The 15,579-nt window shown below is 45.1% G+C and overlaps 1 protein-coding gene across 1 annotated transcript in view; it reads left to right on the plus strand.

The window, feature by feature from the left end:
- Positions 1–13,684, plus strand: part of LOC134220474 (cardioacceleratory peptide receptor-like) — a 271,750-nt gene extending 258,066 nt beyond the window's left edge. The window contains exon 9 of the mRNA XM_062699527.1: positions 12,766–13,684. Coding sequence (XP_062555511.1) covers positions 12,766–13,018 — 253 coding nt within the window. The 3' untranslated portion in view covers positions 13,019–13,684. The remainder of the gene's footprint in view (positions 1–12,765) is intronic.
- The last annotated feature ends 1,895 nt before the right edge of the window (positions 13,685–15,579 follow it).

Below are 15,579 nucleotides of genomic sequence, written 5' to 3' on the forward strand. Positions count from 1 at the left end.
AGAAGAGAAGAATGCAGCATGGGCGAGATTGCTGCAACACCGCACAAGGGCAAACGAGGCACGATTTAAACAGGCGCGGAACAGACAAAACTCGATTTTCCGGAGGAAAAAGCGTCAGCAGGACACCTCACGAACGAGCGTGAGGTGATCCAAAGGTGGCGGCAGCACTACGAAGAGCACCTGAATGGCGATGTGGCAGACGAAGATGGCGGTATGGTGATGGACCTGGGGGAACGCGCACAGGACATAATTCTACCGGCTCCGGATCTCCAGGAAATCCAGGAGGAGATTGAATGGCTGAAGAACAACAAAGCCCCTGGGTTAACCAACTACCAGGAGAGCTATTTAAACACGGTGGTGAGGCACTGGCTAGAGCGCTGCACTGGGTCATTACCAAGATTTGGGAGGAGGAAGTTTTGCCGCAGGAGTGGATGGAAGTTGTCGTGTGTCCCATCTACAAAAAGGGCGATAAGCTGGATTGTAGCAACTACCGCGCAATCACATTGCTGAACGCCGCCTACAAGGTACTCTCCCAAATTTTATGCCGTCGACTAGCACCAATTTCAAGGGAGTTCGTGGGGCAGTACCAGGCGGGTTTTATGGGTGAACGCTCCCCCACGGACCAGGTGTTCGCCATTCGCCAAGTACTGCAGAAGTGCCGCGAATACAACGTGCCCACACATCATATATTCATCGACTTCAAAGCCGCATGTGATACAATCGATCGGGACCAGCTATGGCAGCTAATGCACGAAAACGGATTTCCGGATAAACTGACAAGGTTGATCAAAGCGACGATGGATCGGGTGATGTGCGTAGTTTCAGGGGCATTCTCGAGTCCCTTTGGAACCCGCAGAGGGTTACGGCAAGGTGATGGTCTTTCGTGTCTGCTATTTAACATCGCTTTGGAAGGGGTAATACGAAGAGCAGGGATTAACACGAGTGGTACAATTTTCAATAAGTCCGTCCAGCTATTTGGCTTCGCCGACGACATAGATATTATGGCACGTAACTTTGAGAAGATGGAGGAAGCCTACATCAGACTGAAGAGGGAAGCCAAGCGGATCGGACTAGTCATCAACACGTCGAAGACGAAGGAAGAGGTTCAAGAGAAGACAATATGAGCCACCCACCGCGAGTTTGCATCGGTGATGATGATATCGAGGTGGTAGAAGAATTTGTGTACTTGGGCTCACTGGTGACTGCCGAAAATGATACCAGCAGAGAAATTCGGAGACGCATAGTGGCAGGAAATCGTACATACTTTGGACTCCGCAAGACGCTCCGATCGAATAGAGTTCGCCGCCGTACCAAACTGGCAATCTACAAAACGCTAATTAGACCGGTAGTCCTCTACGGACACGAGACCTGGACGATGCTCGTGGAGGACCAACGCGCACTCGGAGTTTTCGAAAGGAAAGTGCTGCGTACCATCTATGGTGGGGTGCAGATGGCAGACGGTACGTGGAGGAGGCGAATGAACCACGAGTTGCATCAGCTGTTGGGAGAACCATCCATCGTTCACACCGCGAAAATCGGACGACTGCGGTGGGCCGGGCACGTAGCCAGAATGTCGGACAGTAACCCGGTGAAAATGGCTCTCGACAACGATCCGACGGGCCCAATGAGGCGAGGTGCGCAGCGGGCAAGTTGGATCGATCAGGTGGAAGATGACTCGCGGACCCTCCGTAGACTGCGTGGTTGGCGACGTGTAGCCATGGACCGAGCCAAATGGAGAAGACTCTTATATACTGCACAGGCCACTTCGACCTTAGTCTGAATAAATAATAATAATGAATACATGTGCGCCCCAAAGATCGTTCCTAAACTGATAGGAAATTCTCGACCTTACGCGCTGTGGCAACGCGAAACAAACGAGATACGGAGGAAGCATTTCAGTGAGCAACAACACTCAGAAGAGCTGCAGCGTCAGGACCAACGCGAACAGGAGCTGATATCTCTCTTGAAACGTGCAGAAGAACAAAGCCAGCAGGATATACAATGGATGTTGGAAACCGAAGCTACTCTGAGAAAGCGAATGGACATCGAGAAACAGCAACAAAAAGAGAACGACATGAGAAGGAAACACGAAATGGACCTGGTCAACAGACTGAAGCTACTCGAGCACCGATGCGCGTAGAGGAAAAGCAGAAGTTTCTGGCAAATGAGCAACGTCTGACTAAGCAATTCGAGTCATTGTGCCTGCAGAGCGGACAACATCCAGCAGCAGATCAGCGTGGCGTAGAAGCATCAAAGCATCCAGGTTTACCCGTGAGTAGCCACCATTTAGCGGGTCTGGTAAGTGGATGAACAAGTCGAAATAAATGCAACAAGTGGAAATAAATGCATACCAAGAAGATTTTGGTAGACTGACACCATGTCCAAGGGGCGATAGTCCACTTAGGAGAGTAGGACCACCTCAAATACCTTTTGTACTTCCAAAGATAGGACCTCCTATAGTAGAATCGTGTATGTATAAATAGTGATCTTAAATAAAATACTCCCGTTCTACGGTCTATCTATAAAAGTGACGTATTCGCCATTTTCCAAAAATTGTGTTAACGAGTAGTACTCATCGAACTCTTTAATAGAAAAATGGAAATCATTTAGGTTGTAATTTGGCGCATACGTCACTTTGTCAGATTGCGGCAGCCTTGGTTTATACTATTATGAACCAATCCAGCGTCAACCGTTGACACTAGGCCCTACGCCGCAACAGTTGGCCTCAAGGCAAGAAATGTCAAAAGAGCTTCTTATATTTGGCAGCGACTCCACAGCTATAACCATACTACCGAGGCGTGTGGCCACTCTTCATTGGAAAATCTACTACGTTTGCAAAGATCTTTGAAAGGGATAGCGAAAGAAGCCGTCAGCAGTTTTCTCTTACATACCTCCACGGTGCCACAGATTCTGTCCACACTTCATATCTTGTACGGAAGACCAGAGCAGATTGTCCACCACCTGGTGGCTAAAGTTCGTGGTAATCCGGCTCCAAAGGCGGACAGATTGGAAACCCTAATTCAATTTGGCTTGGCTGTTCAATACTTGTGCGTTGCATCAGGAAAATCTACCAGTGGTGGACTTAAAATCATTTAGCGACTATATGCAAAAAGTCACAGTCGCCACCAGTAGCGTCACTAACTTTGTCATTGCACCGAAGCCTACGAAAGACAAAAAAAACCAGGACGACGGAGAAAGTGTTTGTGAATGCTCATGCGATGCACGATCGAAAGGATTCAATGTCGACAACCTATCCAGCGGGTGATCGGCGAGAACAAACGAGCAATGCAAAGGGGAAAAATGGGGATGCGATTATACAATGTGCAATATGCAGAACGGGCGACCACACTTCTACAACCTGTGCTGCATTCAAGAAACTGTCCATCGATGACCGGTGAAATTTGGCCAAGGACAATAAGTTGTGCCGTCGTTGTCTCGTGAATCACACTCGATGGCCATGTGAAGGTGAGATTTGTGGGATCAGCGACTGCCAGAAGCGGCATCATCGTCTGCTCCACTACAAACCGGCAAAGAAGCAGAATGCGAGGACTACCGATGCTACTGTTACCATCCACCGTCAACCCCTTTCGTCGATATTGTTCTAAGTCCTACCTGTGACACTTTACGGGAAAAATGGAGCAGCGAATTCGACGCAGAATCCTGTCCCATTGTTTCCAATTGAAAATTGGCTAGATCGGATTATGGGATCGGAAGATATGGCCGAAACACCATTTTAGCCTTTTTAAGGCTGTATGTTCGCTCCAAAACCAAACTTTTACAGAAGGCCTGGAGACCCATAGTGTTATATACCAATGGATTCAGCTCGACGAACTTAGATGATGTCTCTGTCTCTCCCACTTCATACGGGAGTTTGACAGAAAGACGGTCATGAGATTTATATCATAACAAATATTGCCCTCCGCTCGCGTGATGGGAATGACATTTTCGTTTTCTTTTGTGTAGTCGGAGCTTCAGTTCAACCAACATCCAAAAGTGATATCCTTAAAATATATGACTGGGTGAAATAAAACAGGGTTATGTACGTCAAAAAGATTGGAAAAGGAAACAAAAATGTCGAATTTCTTATTAGCATATTGTAGATCAAGCTGAAAACCGAACCGAGGTCCCGCGAAATCGCATTTTCTCGCATTTCCGGATGTTGCAACTGCATCGCGAGTAGTGCGCAACTGTGCCATAGTCGGGCACCACTCGCGATGCAGTTGCGACTTCCGGAAATGGGACAAAATATGATTTTCGGTTTTCAACTGGATCTACAATATCTTTGCCATAAATAATCTGATTTTCATAGAACGGACAAAGAAATTTGTCTTTTTTACTCCTAGCCACTAGCTCATCTTTTTTCAAGCACACACATTTTACGAAGGTCGAGAAAGGCACCATCACCGCTAGGTGGATTAATCTGGGTTTTTCATATATGTTATTGTGGATTTACTTGACCAATGGATTCGAAGGTCGGTTCACTTGCCTATTTCAAACGTTCCCTTCTCCAGCAAGGTTTGCCAAACTCAATAAATGTTTGGTAGATTACCTTGTTTTTTGCTCCTTGTCTATCAAAACAGATGTCAAAACATCGGAAAAAGAAAGAGAAGCCCGAGGGAAACAGCAAAACACACGTGGCAGACTTGTCAGTTTTGACAGATTTTACTATGAAGATGGGTGTGAAGGTGGAAACGGCGATTTCAACGACCGTTCAAGGAACGACTATTTCGAACGGTCGGGTCCAATAGGGAAATCCACGTACAATATATGCATAAAAAAAATCACGCCAAACGCAATTTGTTGCAAACAAATCGGATGAGCATAAGAGCAAAAAATTTAATTTTTCAAAAATTTATTTTGTAGTTTTAAAATTAGTATTTTCGCCATAACTTTTGACCCAATTGTACGATCCGGCCAAGTTTCTATAGGAAACAATGGGACAAGATTCTGCGTCGAATGCAATCTGTTGCAAAAGACCTGAGAAGCACACATATTGCACATCAATCACAGTAACTTATATATGACCGGATTCAGTCACAATATGGTTACTGCAACCAGATTTGTTGAAATTGTGTTGCTTGGGCTAGACTTTTTTGAACTCTTTTTCACAATAAATAGTTATTTGACCATAACATCTAAGCCCATAGTCCGATCTGGCTAATTTTCAATAAGAAAATATGAGACATTCTGCGTCGAATGAAATTTAATGCGAGCAAATCGGTTGATGAAGAGTGCCTGAAAAATGAGTGACATTTTTTAGCGATTTTTCCATGAAAAATGGTATAATTTTCGATCCCATAGTCCGATATGGCCAATTTTCAATAGGAAACAACGGGACAGGATTCTGCGTCGAATGCAACTTGTTGCGAGCAAATCGGTTGAGGATAAGTGCCCGAAAAATGAGTGACATTTTTTACGCGATTTTTTCGTATGAATTTGTATTTTGGCCATAACTCTCGATCCCATAGTCCGATCTGGCCAATTTCAAATAGAAAACAATGGGACAAGATTCTGCGTCGAATGCAATTTATTGCGAGCAAATTGGTTAAGGATAAGTGCTCGAAAAATGAGTGACATGTTTTACGCGATTTTTTTGTATGAATTTGTATTTTGGCCATAACTCTCGATCCCATAGTCCGATCTGGTCAATTTCAAATAGGAAACAATGGGACAGGATTCTGCGTCGAATGCAACTTGTTGCGAGCAAATCGGTTGGAGATAAGTGCCCGAAAAATGAGTGACATTTTTTACGCGATTTTTTCGTATGAATTTGTATTTTGGCCATAACTCTCGATCCCATAGTCCGATCTGGCCAATTTCAAATAGAAAACAATGGGACAAGATTCTGCGTCGAATGCAATTTATTGCGAGCAAATCGGTTAAGGATAAGTGCTCGAAAAATGAGTGACATTTTTTACGCGATTTTTTTGTATGAATTTGTATTTTGGCCATAACTCTCGATCCCATAGTTCGATCTGGCCAATTTCAAATAGGAAACAATGGGACAGGATTCTGCGTCGAATGCAACTTGCTGTGTCGAATGTTGTGTCGAATCGTCGAATGCAAATTTCTTGACGAAGCTATTCCTACCAGTTCCGAGAACGACCTGATTTCAAAGCCTTTGAATACATGTGCAGGGGGCAGCAGGGACTATGTCCAAGGGCTTGACGATCCCTCCCCAGGCCATCTGCGAGTTGTGGCGCCTGCCTAGGATGTGGTGGTGTTTGACAGTGGGCCCTGTTAAACCTCTATAAAAAGCTGCATGTATCCGCAAGTAGGCTCCGCCAAAGCGAAAGTGTGCCGCTCAAAACGCACAAGCCCAACTCCTGGTGTTAGGTGTGACGCTAAACAGCCCTGACACGACGGCCCTCCGACGAGACAGGAGGTTTGCGCAGGCCCAATAAGCCGCCTGGAAAACCAATAATTACGAACAATATAAGAGATAATGCGACTCGATATAATCGGCAAAGACCTAGGCGACGAATAAAGGATCACGATTGGAAGCTTGGAACATGGAACTGCAAGTCGCTAGGTTTCGCAGGTTGCGACAGGATGATCTACGATGGATTACATCCCCGAACTCCGACCCGAGATTTGCTGGACAGGACAGAAAGTGTGGAAAAGCGGGCATCGGGCGGCTACCTTCTACCAAAGCTGTGGCACCACCAACGAGCTGGGAACCGGCTTCATAGTGCTGGGAAAGATGCGCCAACGCGTGATTGGGTGGCAGCCAATCAACGCAAGGATGTGCAAGCTGAGGATAAAAGGCCGTTTCTTCAACTACAGCATCATCGACGTGCACTGCCCACACGAGGGGAGACCCGACGACGAGAAAGAAGCGTTCTATGGACAGCTGAAGCAGACATACGGGACCACTGCGGGACGTCAAAATCATCATCAATCAATGACATCAACGCTCAAGTAGGAAGAGGGAAATGTAAAGACCGGTCATCAGACCGGATAGTCTGCACACCGTATCGAATGACAACGGCCAACGATGCATGCAGCCTCCCGCGGAATGGTAGTCTGAAACACCTTCTTTCCCCGCAAAAATATCCACAAGGCTATATGAAGATCACCTAACCAAATAACGGAAAACTAAATCGACCACGTTCTAATCGACGGTAAATTCTTCTCCGACATCACGAACGTCCGCACCTACCGCAGTGCGAATATTGAATCCGACCACTACCTCGTTGCAGTATGCTTGCGCTCAAAACTCTCGACGGTGTACAACACGCGTCGAAGTCGGACGCCGCGGCTTAATATTGGGCGCCTACAAGACGGTAGACTAGCCCAAGAATACGCGCAGCAGATGGAAGTGGCACTCCCAACGGAAGAGCAGCTAGGCGCAGCGTCTTTAAAAGATGGCTGGAGAGATATTCGATCCGCCATTGGTAGCACCGCAACCGCTGCACTTGGCACGGTGCCCCCGGATCAGAGAAACGACTGGTATGACGGCGAATGTGAGCAGTTAGTAGAAGAGAAGAATGCAGCATGGGCGAGATTGCTGCAACACCGCACAAGGGCAAACGAGGCACGATTTAAACAGGCGCGGAACAGACAAAACTCGATTTTCTGAGGAAAAAGCGTCAGCAGGACGCCTCACGAACGAGCGTGAGGTGATCCAAAGGTGGCGGCAGCACTACGAAGAGCACCTGAATGGCGATGTGGCAGACGAAGATGGCGGTATGGTGATGGACCTGGGGGAACGCGCACAGGACATAATTCTACCGGCTCCGGATCTCCAGGAAATCCAGGAGGAGATTGAATGGCTGAAGAACAACAAAGCCCCTGGGTTAACCAACTACCAGGAGAGCTATGTAAGGACGGTGGTGAGGCACTTGCTAGAGCGCTGCACTGGGTCATTACCAAGATTTGGGAGGAGGAAGTTTTGCCGCAGGAGTGGATGGCGTGTCCCATCTACAAAAAGGACGATACGCTGGATTGTAGCAACTACCGCGCAATCACATTGCTGAACGCCGCCTACAAGGTACTCTCCCAAATTTTATGCCGTCGACTGGCACCAATTTCAAGGGAGTTCGTGGGGCAGTACCAGTCGGGTTTTATGGGCTAACGCTCCACCACGGACCAGGTGTTCGCCATTCGCCAAGTACTGCAGAAATGCCGCGAATACAACGTGCCCACACATCATATATTCATCGACTTCAAAGCCGCATGTGATACAATCGATCGGGACCAGCTATGGCAGCTAATGCACGAAAACGGATTTCCGGATAAACTGACAAGGTTGATCAAAGCGACGATGGATCGGGTGATGTGCGTAGTTTCAGGGGCATTCTCGAGTCCCTTTGGAACCCGCAGAGGGTTACGGCAAGGTGATGGTCTTTCGTGTCTGCTATTTAACATCGCTTTGGAAGGGGTAATACGAAGAGCAGGGATTAACACGAGTGGTACAATTTTCAATAAGTCCGTCCAGCTATTTGGCTTCGCCGACGACATAGATATTATGGCACGTAACTTTGAGAAGATGGAGGAAGCCTACATCAGACTGAAGAGGGAAGCCAAGCGGATCGGACTAGTCATCAACACGTCGAAGACGAAGGAAGAGGTTCAAGAGAAGACAATATGAGCCACCCACCGCGAGTTTGCATCGGTGATGATGATATCGAGGTGGTAGAAGAATTTGTGTACTTGGGCTCACTGGTGACTGCCGAAAATGATACCAGCAGAGAAATTCGGAGACGCATAGTGGCAGGAAATCGTACATACTTTGGACTCCGCAAGACGCTCCGATCGAATAGAGTTCGCCGCCGTACCAAACTGGCAATCTACAAAACGCTAATTAGACCGGTAGTCCTCTACGGACACGAGACCTGGACGATGCTCGTGGAGGACCAACGCGCACTCGGAGTTTTCGAAAGGAAAGTGCTGCGTACCATCTATGGTGGGGTGCAGATGGCAGACGGTACGTGGAGGAGGCGAATGAACCACGAGTTGCATCAGCTGTTGGGAGAACCATCCATCGTTCACACCGCGAAAATCGGACGACTGCGGTGGGCCGGGCACGTAGCCAGAATGTCGGACAGTAACCCGGTGAAAATGGCTCTTGACAACGATCCGACGGGCCCAATAAGGCGAGGTGCGCAGCGGGCAAGGTGGATCGATCAGGTGGAAGATGACTTGCGGACCCTCCGTAGACTGCGTGGTTGGCGACGTGTAGCCATGGACCGAGCCAAATGGAGAAGACTCTTATATACTGCACAGGCCACTTCGGCCTTAGTCTGAATAAATAATAATAATGAATACATGTGCGCCCCGAAGATCGTTCTAAAACTGATAGGAAGTTCTCGACCTTACGCGCTGTGGCAACGTGAAACAAACGAGAAACGGAGGAAGCATTTCAGTGAGCAACAACACTCAGAATAGCTGCAGTGTCGGGACCAACGCGAACAGGAGTTGCTATCTCTCTTGAAACGTGCAGAAGAACAACGCCAGCAGGATATACAATGGGTGTTGGAAATCGAAGCTACTCTGAGAAAGCGAATGGACATCGAGAAACAGCAACAAAAAGAGGACGACATGAGAAGGAAACACGAAATGGACCTGGTCAACAGACTGAATCTACTCGAGCACCGATGCGCGCAGGAACAAGCGATGCTCGTATAGGAAAAGCAGAAATTTCTGGCAAATGAGCAACGTCTGACTAAGCAATTCGAGTCATTGTGCCTGCTGAGCGGACAACATCCAGCAGTAGATCAGCGTGGCGTAGAAGCATCAAAGCATCTAGATTTACCCGTAAGTAGCCACCATTTAGCGGGTCTGGTAAGTGGATGAACAAGTCGAAATAAATGCAACAAGTGGAAATAAATGCATACTAAGAAGATTTTGGTAGACTGACACCATGTCCAAGTGGCGATAGTCCACTTAGGAGAGTAGGAACACCTCAAATACCTTTTGTACTTCCAAAGATAGGACCTCCTGTAGTAGAATCGTTTATGTATAAATAGTGATCTTAAATAAAATACTCCCGTTCTACCGTCTATCTATAAAAGTGACGTATTCGCCATTTTCCAAAAATTGTGTTAACGAGTAGTACTCATCGAACCCTTTAATAGAAAAATGGAAATCATTTAGGTTGTAATTTGGCGCATACGTCACTTTGTCAGATTGCGGCAGCCTTGGTTTATACTATTTTGAACCAATCCAGCGTCAACCGTTGACACTAGGCCCTACGCCGCAACAGTTGGCCTCAAGGCAAGAAATCTCAAAAGAGCTTCTTATATTTGGCGGCGATTCCACAGCTATAACCATACTACCGAGGTGTGTGGCCACTCTTCATCGGAAAATCTACTACGTTTGCAAAGATCTTTGAAAGGGATAGCGAAAGAAGCCGTCAGCAGTTTTCTCTTACATACCTCCACGGTGTCACAGATTCTGTCCACACTTCAGATCTTGTACGGAAGACCAGAGCAGATTGTCCACCACCTGGTGGCTAAAGTTCGTGGTATGCCGGCTCCAAAGGCGGACAGATTGGAAACCCTAATTCAATTTGGCTTGGCTGTTCAAAACTTGTGCGTTGCATCAGGTAAATCTACCAGTGGTGGACTTAAAATCATTCAGCGACTATATGCAAACAGTCACAGCCGCCACCAGTAGCGTCACTAACTTTGCCATTTCACCAAAGCCTACGAAAGACAAAAAAAAACAGGACGACGGAGAAAGTGTTTGTGAATGCTCATGCGATGCACGATCGAAAGGATTCAATGTCGACAACCTATCCAGCGGGTGATCGGCGAGAACAAACGAGCAATGCAAAGGGAAAGGTGGGGAAGCAATTATACAATGTGCAATGTGCAGAACGGGCGACCACACTTCTAAAACCTGTGCTGCATTCAAGAAACTGTCCATACGACCGGTGATATTTGGCCAAGGACAATAAGTTGTGCCGTCGTTGTCTCGTGAATCACACTTGATGGCCATGTGAAGGTGAGATTTGTGGGATCAGCGACTGCCAGAAGCGGCATCATCGTCTGCTCCACTACAAACCGGCAAAGAAGCAGCATGCGAGGACTACCGATGCTACTGTTACCATCCACCGTCAACCCCTTTCGTCGATATTGTTCTAAGTCTTACCTGTGACACTTTACGGTAAAAATGGAGCAGCGAATACGTACGCATTCTTGAATAATGGTTCATCGATCTCTGTGTTGAACTTAATCCTAGAATTAAAAAAAAAACAACAGGCGATTGCGGATGAACCAGGAGTTGGCAGAAGACCTCATTCACTATACATCCATTGAACAAGTGGGATAAATTAGACAAATTGACACAACAGAACTGGGGTCGCTAAATATCTCGGAGCCTGGAAACGCCAAACGCTTCGACCTGACTGAAGTGTACACCGTCAAACACTTGGTGCTTCTAGAACAATCGTTGGACGTTGAACAACTGGCAGAGCAGTTCAAACATTTGCGGCGTTTACCAGCTAAGAGCCATTCCTGGGTTGCTGATAGGAATGAATAACTCTCACCTTCTGACAACAACGAAGATACGTGAAGGAAAAGAGCAGGAGCCGATTGTAGTGAAAACTCGCATCGGCTGAGTGGTGTGTGGTCGCATACGAGGGGGAGAGGAAAACTTCCAGCATCGTCAAAGAAGTTCGTACGCATTCATCGTCAAATGCACATCTGTGTGGAAACGTCAGCAAACGGCCTCGATGTCCACGTTCTTGAGTTTTTCTCAGTCGAGAGCCTTAGAGTTGCCGCGGCTCCAAACTTGGAAGGAATTGGGGTTCAACGAGCACGCCGCATTTTTGAAGAAATGACAGTTCGAATGAAAGATGGAAGATATGAAACCGGGCTTATTTGGAAACATGATTCCATTGAGTTTCCGGAGCTCAGATCTATGGCTGAACGACGAGGGCGGTGCCTTGAGAGACGCCTAGAAAAGGATCCGCAGCTCTATGAAAGCGTGAGGCAACAAGTGGCTGACTACGAATCGAAAGGTTACATCCACGTTGTGACGCAGGAGGAAATGGTTGAGTTTGATCGACGACGAATCGGGTACCTACTATTGGGCGTAGTGTTGAATCCCAACAAACCTGGTAAGGTACGAATTATATGAGATGCAGCAGCCAAAGTGGGCGGCGTAAAGCTCCTCAAAGGTCCCGATCTGTTGACTCCTCAGCTGGCTGGTACATTCAAGTTCCGAGAGCGAGAAGTTGCCTTTTCCGGTGATATCCAGGAAATGTTCCTACAAGTCGGGATCACAAAAGAGGACGTTTATCGTAACTCTCCGAGTAAACCAATGATTACGATGGCTTCTGACGTTGCCATTTTTGGCGCAACGTGTTGGTAGGACGTGATACGAACTAAAAACAATCACCTGTTTTTCACACACGTAAGTTGGGTAATTGTGTTTTAAAAAATATGTATGTATTTTAATTTAATTCAATTTAAAAATTAAGCAACAGTTAAACCATATTGCCCATGCAAATTTCCAAATAAACTTAGAACGATTGAGCATCATCTGTGATACGCCAAGATGGTGAAAAAAAAATGCCACATGTTACTCATAGCGGCACGGTCAATGTGATTTTTGACCTTTCTTATTTGGACAGTACACCACAAATGCCAAATAAAACCAACCCCAAAATATTCGTAATAAAACAATCATCACAATAAAAATGCACCGTCCAGAGCAATGATGCAACAAAATGTCCCTTCTAAAGCGTGGTTGCCGTTTATTAGAATTCATTTTCACTATCTCGCTCTCATCGTTTCCCACAATTTATCTTTACAGACGACTTCCCCCATTCCGGTGGCTGCTAGCGTCCGAATGGTGCTGTAAAAACCCGGACGGCCCCGGAGGCCGCGGTCAGCTGCGCAACGGGATGGCGCTGAACGGGGGCCAACGGCTGCAGAACAACAACAGCAGCGACTCGATGAGAACGTTGACCACCTCGCTGACGGTCTCACAGCGGTCCTGCATCAGGCCATCGCGGGTCGTCATCGTCGAGCGACCGAAGGCAGCCCTCGCCATGTCCGAAGTTTGAAACCTCCACCTCCTCCTATTTATTGCTGTCATTGTATTATATGGCGGTGGTGTCGCCGCAGCAATTGTACTGTCTAATAGAGTTTAAGTATTTATTGACGTGTAAATAGAAAAACTTTGGCTGACTGCCGTAATGCTCGGCGAAGACTGGTTCGGAAAGTGGCCGTACGGTTCAAGTAGTGTATTCATCAGTATGAGATCTAATCAAGAATGTTTAGGAGAGGATAGCTTTGAATATGCTGTTTAATAAAGATACGGAAAAATCATCACAAAGTGATAGGCTATGGTTTGAACTGATTTATAGATTGTAACAGAATGAAATAAATTAAACGAATGTTTTGTATTCCTAGTCTTAAATAGATTCTTCTCACTGAATTATGAATAGAACATGAAAGTATTTGTTACATAGAAGCTATAAAAAGAAAAAAAAAAGTGATGAATTATTATTGTGTAGATGTATTTATTGCTGATGTAAAACAAGTAAGACCGTATTTTTTGTACATAAATTTTACAACGATGGTTCGAAATAGTTGAATTTCGAGTGTCTGTTCGGAAATTTGGAAGATGTTTTTGATTCTGTTTTCGATGGCTTGTTCAACATCAGCTAACCATGCAGCAATTTAATATAATGCGTCGGCTTAGGAAACATCTAATCGAACTAAAAGTTTGTGAATGCAATGCTAAGAAAGGAAAAAGCAAGATATTTAAATATCGCGTAGTATTTTTTAACTAAAAATATTGAGTAACAACGAATCTGCAGAATTTGATAAACACTGTGTCAAAAAAATGTCCTCACAGTGATGGTTCCGATACAAAACCATTTATAAAACATATTTAAAGAAATGCAACAAACGTCACATTCTTTTCAGGAAAATGTGCGATGTATGTTTATGTCTTTCAGGCGTTGATTTCAACAAATAAATAGGGTCGGTGTACCAATTGTCGTCATACATAAGAACAACTTTAAAAAAAAAAAATAAGTAAAAGGCATGTGGGTGGACTTTATATATCAAGCGAAAGGTTTTACTTCCTGCTTTTTAGAACAGCTGTGAAAACCACAATAAAATTTGTTATTACCCTCAAAATTGATTAATCCATAATAGGAACGCATGCACTAGTTGTGGCACTTTTCCTAATTTTGGTTCCTTATTTAGCAAATCCCATTGTTTTCTTATGGGACTGGCCAAATTGGGACCACTAGTGCGACAACTGGTGCAAAGGACGTTGAAAATTAAACAAAATCAATGTTTACAATTATGCTTTGCTTGTTTTGGAGGAAATCAAAGGTGTTATCGTATCATATGAATATGCTTTATCGATATGAACTTGGTTTGCAATGATTTGATTGTTCATTTGGCATATAAAGCACTAGTGCGACAACTGGTGCTATAGCCACAACTGGTACACCTAGCCTAGCCATTTTTTCATTTGCCAATTTTTTGCTACAGTTGGAGACGCCTTTCCATTGATTTTGCCAGTTTTTGGGTTGTTTCCGGGGAGATTTTTTGTCACTTTTCCATAATTGGTTGAAGTTTTGTATCGTGTTTTTGTGTTTTGTGAACTTCCTATTCAAAGATTCCACAGATTATCAATTATTATTATGATAGGGTTGAGGTCTGGAGATTAGGGATAATGCGGGAGCTTTGATTGTACTGCAACCACTTTTTGACAAGATTGGAAGATTTTTTTTTGACCGTTGCTATGTACAAATTAAAAATTGGATCTATGACACAATTTAACGCTTGCTTGCTTTATTTAGTTATTCGATCATTCGAAATGTCCCAATAAATTAAAATATTCATAGTACTATTGATAAACGTTAGGTTTTTGGTGCCATAGGGAAAGGTCGTTCGGCCGAAACCCATTTGGCTGAATGCCACTAGGCCGAGCAAACTATTAGGCCAAACCCCACCTGATCAAAAGCCATTTGGCCGAAAAGGCCCGAAAAGGAAATTTGACCGAAAAGGTCATATGTCCGAAAAGGTAATATCTAGATATAATAATCGTAATATGGTTGAATAGGTTATTTGGCCGAAGAGGTCATTTGACCAAATAAATTATTTGACCGAAAAGATCATTTGGCCGAATAGATCATTTAGCCGAATAGATCATTTGGCCGAAAAGATCATTTGACCGAATAAATCATTTTGCCGAATATGTTATACACTTATTTGCTAGCATATGCGATTTTGTGTTGGCTGGGGTCTCACTTCTCAATTCTCTCTAATCATTTCTACGGAGTGAACCGCTTTAATTTTGTATTGCCAATTTTGGAATTAGACAGGCCTGTCGGAATCCCAAACCATAACATGACCAGTACTATGTTTTACAGTCGATCGCAATTTTATTTTTATCCATACCCTACCTGAGCAAAGCTTGAGAGCAAATCAAAAACTAATTTTTATAATGAGGAATCGCTTATTTCGATTATTTAGATTGATATCGTTTGGGTCGTTTTAACGGTTAAAATAACAAAATGTGTAGCAGAAAAATCTTACTGCAGTGGCGTAGCCACGGGGGTGGTTTTGGACATAACCCCCCCCCCCAGAGACAACATTTTTG

The sequence above is a fragment of the Armigeres subalbatus genome, chromosome 3 (assembly GCF_024139115.2).
Source record: "Armigeres subalbatus isolate Guangzhou_Male chromosome 3, GZ_Asu_2, whole genome shotgun sequence".
In the NCBI taxonomy this organism is placed as follows: Eukaryota; Metazoa; Arthropoda; class Insecta; order Diptera; family Culicidae; genus Armigeres; species Armigeres subalbatus.